Source organism: Geotrypetes seraphini, chromosome 16 (assembly GCF_902459505.1).
Source record: "Geotrypetes seraphini chromosome 16, aGeoSer1.1, whole genome shotgun sequence".
In the NCBI taxonomy this organism is placed as follows: domain Eukaryota; kingdom Metazoa; phylum Chordata; class Amphibia; order Gymnophiona; family Dermophiidae; genus Geotrypetes; species Geotrypetes seraphini.
Window position 1 is genome coordinate 1429890 of NC_047099.1, and position 9469 is coordinate 1439358.

The window sequence follows — 9469 nt, forward strand, 5'->3', positions numbered from 1 at the left end:
CAAGATCTCTCATGCCTCACCTCCGTATCATGCTCTCCTGTATTTTGATGATCTTACATTGTACCTATATTCGCTGATTGTCCAGCTCTTCTTTGTTGTAAGCAACCTCGAACTACCACGGCTTTGGCGGTATATAAGAATAAAATTATTATTATTATTATTTCCAGTTTTTAAAAAAATCTACTACTTAGTAGCTTCATCGCATATCCCCCTAGTCCTAGTATTTTTGGAAAGAGTGAACAAGCGATTCATATCTACTCATTAGTTTATAGACCTCTATCATATCACCCCTGAGCCATCTCCCTAACCGCTTTAGCCTTTCCTCATAGGAGAGTGGTCCCATCCCCTTTACCATTTTTATTGCCATTCTTTGTACCTTTTCTAATTCCACTGTATCTTTTTTGAGATGTGGTGACCAGAATTGCACACAGTGTTCGAGGTGAGGCCGCAGCATCAAAAAGATTCCATTAGAGATTAGAGTTTAAGTCCCCATTTCCTGACCAGTATTTAGATGCCATAAATTGCGCTATGTCAAAGATAGACATAAATGTGAGTCAATTTTCAAAGCGATTTAATGTCAGGATCTAACCATCTGGGGAACAGGAGTCCAGGCAGGCTAAAGGACAGGAGCTGGATGGGCCCAGATATGACTCAGTAGCACTTCCTGTGGGTATGACATGTGTGACCACAACATAGAGAAGTCAGCAAAATATATGTGAGAGGGCTGAGGTTGCGTATTTTGGGTACTTGTAAGCCAACTTCCTAAAAATATTCTTTGACTAAGCTGAGCTGCTGTTTTTAGAGGAACCCCTGCCCCCTGCTAGCACCATCACAATCATTCCTGTGGTGGAGCCGATTGGTAAGTGAAAATGCATAAGCTGTGTAATAATAATAATAATAACTTTATTCTTCTATACCGCCATAATCTTGCGACTTCTAGGCGGTTAGTACATCTGATTGCTTCTTGCCCTCCTCTTGCGTTCTTTCAGGCTTGTGGGCTGGCGGTGAGGAGAAGAAGATCTGAGGAAATCACCTCCCAGTGGATCAGATCCTAGGGAGATGCATTTATTTTGGGGACCATATAATCTACTGTGATGAATCTTGCTTTTCTGAAATCATTCTCTGACTTAAGATGATATGCTTGAGGTCCTTTTCAGTCACATCATTCTTTGGCTCTCTTGAAATCCCTTCCAGTATGAGAAAAAAATGGAGCTGGAGGTGACCTCCTAAGGTCGCTGTCAATTCAGTCTTTCCTTGACCTTTATTCTGGGTTAGGAGGTGAATCTGATCATTCTATTTATTCTGCCCTTAGAAGAAACAGACAAAAATTCATGCTCTTCTTCCTAGAAATAATGGTTATGTATGTTTATATATATATTTATATCTGTGTATACATGTATGAACTTATATATGCATACATGTAGAGATGTGTGCACAATATACATTTTATTTATACATAGATGAAGGGAAAGCGGGTGAGACTTGATATACTGCCTTTCTGTGGTTACAATCAAAGCGGTTTACATATTATCCCCCCTTTTCCAAAACCGCTGAAGCAGTTTTTAGTGCAGGCCGGCGCACTGAATTTGTAAAAGGGCGGGGAGGGACTTTAATTATATATTGATGGGTTGGATTAATAGAAAATATTGTATATATGTAATCACATGTGCAATGACAGGGTTGGGAAGGAGGGTTTTATTTTTACTAATGAAATTGATAATGATAGATATTCAAGTGATATTGTATAAGTTCAGCTGTTATTTTCTGACACACTTGTTGTAAGATGAAAAAATGTAAACAAATACCAGGCACTTTGTTTCTATGAATCGCTGTCGGGACATGTGTGTGACATCATCGCATCGCATCTGCGGGATGCCCTCCTGCCCAACGACAGCAGACAGTGGGGGGCAGGGCTGGGGCGGGGGTGTAACAGGGTGCAGGTACTTCTTTTGCACCTGGGGCAACCATGCGTGAAGTGATTTGCCCAGAGTGACAAGGAGCTGAACTGGGGAATGAACCCAGTTCCCCTGGTTCTCATGCTCCTGTCCTACCCACTAGGCTACTCGAGCAGATATTTCCTAAATGCTATTAGCCAGGAAGAAATTGAAAACCTTTGGTATATGGAGTTTTCAGCATTTTTTAAAAATCTTGCCTTGGAGTAATTCAGCTCCCATCAGTTCAGTGGGGTAAATTCACCACAGATTTGCTTCTGGATAGACAGATGGATTCCAGCAGCCTGTGAAATGAACTGAAAGCCTTAAATATAGCATATAGAAGTGTGGTGCTTCCCTCTCAGATTGCTGAGTCTTCTCTATTTTTAACTAGTAGAAAATGCTGGTGAAGGTGAATTTGAGTTTCGGGATGTGTGGCAGGAGAGGGAAGGCAGTGAGGCTGGCAGAGAGTGACAAGCAGAGCAGTATCCTTGACTTTTTCCATCTCCTTTTGCTTGTGACGGGGGTGGGTTAGTGGTTGTAAAGGGAATTCTGGACAGTTGCTAAACTAGCATCTGGCATAGCAAAGCGGAGAGGAAGAGAGAAAGACAATAGCGACCGTTAGCATGCAGTGGGACCTCTTTATTACTAAGATTCTTGGCTCTCATCCTTCCGGCATCCTTGTGTCAGGTGAGCTGATGTAGCTAATGACCAGGGTGTCCTGTGAACTTGCCACACATATTCAGATTTTGAACTGTTATTGAGCTTGGAAGGTGTCGGGGGAGTCTGGTTAACATGCAGAATTACTGGTCAGTCTAGGACCTTTAATCCAAGTTCAGATTCTGCCCTTCCACATTGATGCTGTGTGTGTGACCTCCAGAATGTCTTTTTTTCTTTCAAGGTCTCACTTTTAATCCCCAGCTCTGTCACTCAGTCCTGTGTATGACCTTAGAGTAGGGTTACCAGATTTTACTCCTGTAAAATCCAGACCCGTGGTTCCGCCCCCCAGCCCCGCCCCCTCAACATGCTCCTAGCCGCATCGGGAGGGCACCTGTGCATGCGATAATGTCACATGTATGTGCACAATGTCACCACATCACACCTGCGCATGTGCAGATGCCCTCCTGACAAGGTCCCAAGCTGGAAGCTTTTCAAAACCCGGACAAAGTGCCATATCCAGGTAAATCTGGACTTCTGGTAACCCTACCTTAGAGAAGCCACTTTATCCGCGGGAGCGGACTGCTGGGCGCGATGGACCTCTGGTCTGACCCAGCGGAGGCAACTCCCCTTGTCCCTCAGTTCTAATTCTGACTCTTTCTGAGTAATGCCAACACTATTTTCTTGCACTGACGGTAGCACACTATACAGCTACAGCTATACTGTACAGTCTTTGTAGAAGTCTCCTCAGGCTTTGTACTGAAAGCAAGGACTCCTCTGAGTTATATTGGCAACTGTAACAGGCTCCTATTCAGTTAACCCTTACCTCTGTAATCTTAGTGTTACCAGTCAGGCTGTATTTCTTCAACAGCTTTCTTTAATAAGATGAAGAATGAAAACTTACAATTGATGAGTTCAAGGCAGTTCAACTTTGTCACAGAATCTTCTTACACTACCAGCCCTTCCTATTCAAAAAGGGAGCTGGGAGTGTGTCCACACCTTGGGAAAATAACACCGTTCGCCAGTCTTAGATATAAAACTAAGCTGTGTTAGATTGTTAAAAAAAAAAGAAAAAAAGGTGAAAACCTGGTGGGGGAACAATGCCAAACTCAGGTTCTCATACAGCCATGCGATCTACAAATAAAGAAACTGAGCAAATGCCCACATAAAGTGGGGGCAAAACACTTCTGCCTGAGAATGTTTTGTGCAGTCCAGTCAGACAGCCATGTTTGGGATCTTGTTCTTAACAGGGAACATACCCCTTAATTCTATAAGCTTGCACACTCAAATTTACGATTAGTGTGCAAATTTGCACACACAAGCTATAGAATAAGGTCAGTTGTGTTAAGAACAATTCAGTGTGGGTGTGGCAGCTGTGTACTCAGCGTTGCTCTTTGCATTTGGTTTTGGCTCCCTGCCTGTTGCTTTCTTCTTCTTGACAACGATTTAATCGAAACACGGCCTGTGTTGAGGAAGTGTGAGGAGATGTTAGAAGATTGGTTGCCTGATATGGCATTTCATCTCTGCTTATGAAGATTTTGAAAATGCTCTCTGTCCTCTTGGTTTGAGACCTTCTTGATTATCTAACTTATTATACTGTTTACTGACAGCACGTTTGCACTAGCATCTGCATTTTGTGATATGGAGGTTGGATTTGATCTAATCTGCCTGGGATGTTGGTCTTTTTTATTTTTTTCCTTTCTGGATGGCCCACAATCATCTTAAGAACATAAGAATTGCCTCTGTTGGGTCAGACCGGAGGTCCATCGTGCCCGGCAGTCCGCTCACGCGGCGGCCCCTCAGATCCAGGACCTGATAGTGCTCCTACCCTAAAACTCACATACGCTTTTCGTTTTTGAACTGTAGAGTAACCTTCTATCTATACCCTGCAATCCCCTTCGCTTCCAGGAAGTCATCCAGTCCCTTTTTGAAGCCCAGTATTGTACTCTGTCCTATTACCTCATTTGGAAGCGTGTTCCAGGTGTCTACCACCCTTTGAGTGAAGAACAAATTCCTTGCATTCGTTTTGAATCTGTCCCCTATCAGTTTTTCTGAATGACCTCTTGTTTTTGTTGTCCCCGCTAGTCTGAAGAATCTGTCCCTCTCCACCTTCTCTATGCCTTTCATGATTTTATACGTCTGTATCATGTCTCCTCTCAGTCTCCGCTTTTCCAGGGTAAAGAGCCCCAGTTTGTCTAACCTTTCGGCATATGAAAGGTTCTCCATTCCTTTTATCATCCTAGTTGCTCTCCTCTGGACCCTCTCAAGTATCGCCATGTCTTTCTTAAGGTACGGTGACCAGTATTGGACACAGTTTTCCAGATGTGGTCGCACCATTGCTCGATACAATGACAGGATAACTTCCTTCGTTCTGGTAGTGATACCTTTTTTGATAATGCCCAGCATTCTGTTCGCTTTCTTTGAGGCCGCTGCACATTGCGCCGCTGGCTTCATTGTTGTATCCACCAATACCCCCCAGGTCTTTTTCTAGGGTGCCTTTCCCCATCACCCTTCCTCCCATTGTATAGTTGTACATGGGGTTCCCTTTCCCCATGTGCAAGACCTTACATTTCTCCACATTGAAGCTCATCTGCCATCTTTTTGCCCACTCACACAGTTTGTTCAGGTCGCTCTGCAGTTCTTTGCATTCCTCAACAGTTTTGACCCTGTTGGAGAGTTTTGTATCGTCCGCGAACTTGATAACTTCGCACTTCGTGTCCGTTTCCAGATCGTTAATGAATATATTGAACAGCAACGGTCCCAGCACTGACCCCTGCGGGACACCACTCATAACCCCTTTCCAGTCAGAGTAGTGTCCTTTTACTACTACCCTCTGCTTCCTATTCACCAGCCAGTTTTGGATCCATCTGTGGACGTCCCCTTCCACCCCGTGGTTCCACAGTTTCTTCAGCAGGCGCTCATGGGGTACCTTGTCAAAGGCTTTTTGGAAATCCAGATAAACTATGTCAATGGGGTTACCTTGGTCCAAATGTTTGCTTATCCCCTCAAAGAAATGTAGTAGATAGGTTCAGAACAAATGCAAGGAAGTTTTTTTTCACACAAAGGGTCGTGGACACTTGGAATGCGCTACCGGAGGAAGTGATCAGGCAGAGTACAGTACAAGGATTCAAACAGGGATTGGACGGATTCCTGAGGGATAGGGGGATCGTGGGATACTGAGAGAGGTGCTGGGATGTAACACAGGTATAGAAAGCTAACTAGGTAATAAGTATAGAAATCCAACCAGGTCGTGCATGTGCAAGACCGGAGGGTTAGGACTTCGATGGGAAGATAGGACTCAATGGGAAACCAAGGTGGCAAGGGGGCCCCTTCTGGTGACTCAGACAGGCCGTGACCTGTTCGGGCCGCCGCGGGAGCGGACTGCTGGGCAGGATGGACCTATGGTCTGACCCGGCGGAGGCACTGCTTATGTTCTTATGTTTGGCACGATCGTCCTTTATAGAAACCGTGCTGGCTTGTTCTCATCAGTTTATTTTTTTCTATATGCTCATTGATACCTTCCCTGATCAGTGATTCGACCATCTTCCCCGGAACTGAGGTCAAACTCACCAGTCTATAGTTCCCCGGGTCGCCTCTCGATCTTGCTTGCTTTACTCCTCATGGACATTGTTCCAGGAAGACTTTGAACTTTCAAGCTAAGTGATCTATGAACTTTTGAACACAGCTATATTTATATATCATTGTATGATCTTTTGTGTGGCCTTTTCCAGCTTGGTTTGATAGTGCTTGTTATATGTTACATGTTATATGTTGTTATATTTTGTCTGGTTCATTTGGTTTGTTTGTAGTGTTTGTATGGTGTTCTGTGTATGCTATTCTATGAAAAGTTTGTGATATTTTTGCAAATTTTAAATTAATAAATCTGTACAATATTTCTAACTTTGTAATTTGAGTACATTGCTCTGATATTATAGTATTTTTCTGTGGTATATACTCTTTAGGGATTTCTTTTTCTTATCTTTGAGATTTACTTTTGAATCCCGTTATTGGTTGCAGCTCTCTGCTTTATTTTTTGTTTAGAACAATTCAGTAGCCATGTAACTGTCCGTAGCTTCACATTTTAGAGTGAGAAACTTCGAGGGGATGTGGAACTGGGAGGGGCCTGAGCAGTCTGGGGCATGGCAGGCGGTTAGGTGCACAGGTTATACAAAGCTATCATTTATGGGTCTAACTGTGAGAATTTATGCCAGCCACTGAGCTAGCGTCAGTGCTCGCACCTTAAGTTAGGCACATCATCTCAGCATCTAAATTTTAGTGACATTTAGAAAATTTACCCCCAGAATGCATCATTAATCTCCAGTCTTATGTTACAGCACACGCAGAGGAATGCTCCCCACACAGGAGAACCACAGCATGAGCTTCCTGCGTGATGCAGACTCACTCCCACCAGAATATGCAGTCACCATAGCGATCTACGCTCTCACATGCCTTCTGGGACTCCCCGGCAATGCCTTGGTGATCTGGGTGGCAGGCTTCAGGATGAGACGTACTGTCAACACCGTGTGGTTCCTCAACCTGGCACTGGCTGACCTCCTCTGTTGCCTGTCCTTGCCCTTTTCCATCGCCCACTTGCTACTCAATGGGCATTGGCCCTATGGGGCTGTCCTCTGCAAGCTCATCCCCTCGGTTGTGATCCTCAACATGTTTGCCAGCGTCTTCCTGCTAGTGGCCATCAGTGCTGACCGCTGTCTGCTGGTAATCAAGCCAGTCTGGTCCCAGAACCACCGAAAAGTGACTCTGGCATCAGCACTGTGCCTTGGAGTATGGTGTCTGGCTTTTCTGATGTGTGTGCCAGTTTTTCTGTACCGGAAAACCACAGAAAGCCACGGTAAGATCACTTGTGAGTATAATTACTATACTGATAACCTGGATTATGACTATGGACCAACTGTAGATTATGGCTTCTTAGATCATACAAGTTCAATGTTCAACCTTCCTAAAGAAGCCCCTGAGGATGCTCCAGGACATTTTCTAACGGATAGGAGCACCATAAACCCAACTACTGAACCTCATGAGGGATTCACAATCTCTTGGCTACCTAATGATATATCTAGTCATGGTCAACAGAACGATTGGTCCAGCAGGACTTCTAAGCTCCCTCAGGGGTTTAATTCAGTATCTCTTAATAGGGTGTCTGTCACAGCAGTCCTAATACCTGGAACTGATTCCCCGGCCTGGTACTATGATTTTTCTGACAATCATGACCTGACAGTCAACCTCAAGATTATCACCTTCACCCGTGCAATCTTTGGCTTCTTGGTTCCATTTTCCATTATTTTGGCCTGCTATATCAGTATTACATGGAAGGTGAGAGGTGCCAAGTTTGCCAAATTTCACGGCAAGACGTTGCGAATGGTCTTTAGCGTTGTGGCTGTATTTTTCTTCTGCTGGATTCCTTATCACGTATTAGGCATTCTGGTGCTCTATGTGAGGTCTCCAACGGTGGATTGGCTCGATCACATGTCCCAGGCTCTGGCATATGCCAACAGTTGCGTGAACCCACTGCTCTACGTCTTCACAGGACGAGACTTCAAAGAGAAAATCCGCAAGTCTCTTCGGAGTGCCTTTGAGAGCGCCTTCATTGAGGAGGTCACACGCTCTACGGCTCCTTCCTGGAGCAAAACGAGGTCTTCCATGGATGGCAATATAAACAGCACTGTTATTTGAGGAAGAAGAGTTTACAATCCCTTCTACCTGTTCTAGGAAAAGGGGTTTAAGAAAAAGGTCATGAGTGCCATTTGTATTCCAACCCCTACTATAAACTCTCATTATGACCATCAGCCTGCAGTCTCAGAGCTATAAAACTTTCAGTTCCACTCCTGCCAACAACTCCATTGTGTAACACTGAGAAAAACTTGACACCTGTAGACCCAACTCTGATCCCACGGCAACCACCATCTCTCACTGTGTAACATTCAGCTGGAGTCACTCAGAGCTGTGAAACTTGAAGATCTGGCGTCCAGTTCCATTCTTGCCACTAATTCTATATCACTTGAAACCTCCCAAGTGTATACTGTAAACCCTTAAGGGCATGAGATTGCATATAACTCTTTGATGTATCTTTACAGCACCATATATAATATAGCAATCTATAAATCATACATCTTAACTGTTTGATATTGTTGAAACCTGTATCAGACTGTAAAGAGCGACTGTGGATGCGTTGAGTGAGAGGTGGAGAAAAGGTATTACAGAGAATGAGGCTTAAATGGAGAGAGATCCCTCCTTCACAGAATCCCCTTCCCCCTCCCCTGCATTCATCTCTGAATTGTCCCCTCATATCTTTGACCAGCATTTCTTACTGGGTCCAGATTCTCCCAAAAGATTTGATTCAGTCCTAAGTTTACTATTACTACTATTGCTTATTATTTCTATAGCACTGCTGGACGTACGCAACACTGTACATGAAAACATTCAAGAGACAGTCCCTGCCCAGTAGAGCTTACAATGTAATCAGACAACAGGATAAAGAGGGGGCCAGGGAATTTGTCAGGTCTGGGTACAAGCGAGTAGGGATTAGGAGTTAAAAGCAAAAGTGGGCTTTTAGCTGGATTTGAATACTGCTAGGGATGGAGCTTGACATACTGACTCAGGGAGTTTACCCCATTGCATGCAAGGTCTTGTAGTTCTGATTTTCCTGTTGCAGTCCATAATAAAAAGCAAGATTACAAGTCCCTGCATGCAATAGGATAAACCCAGAACCAGGTCAACTACAGCAAATCATTCAACTACCAAAAAGGAAACGTGTGGAATTCACTTCCCATTGTAATTTGAACAACCACACGATATACACTGTTTTGCAAAAATCTAAAAACATGGTTGTTTTTTTTCTTTAAAGAAATCCCTACCAGGGGTCCAAA

The 9469-nt window shown here is 44.0% G+C and overlaps 1 protein-coding gene across 1 annotated transcript; it reads left to right on the forward strand.

The window, feature by feature from the left end:
• The first annotated feature begins 781 nt into the window (after window positions 1–781).
• On the forward strand, window positions 782–8956 carry C3AR1 (complement C3a receptor 1). The gene is made up of 2 exons (XM_033923741.1): window positions 782–859; window positions 6923–8956. The coding sequence occupies exon 2, from the start codon at window positions 6936–6938 to the stop codon at window positions 8274–8276; it is 1341 nt and encodes a 446-aa protein (XP_033779632.1). The 5' UTR covers window positions 782–859; window positions 6923–6935; the 3' UTR covers window positions 8277–8956.
• The last annotated feature ends 513 nt before the right edge of the window (window positions 8957–9469 follow it).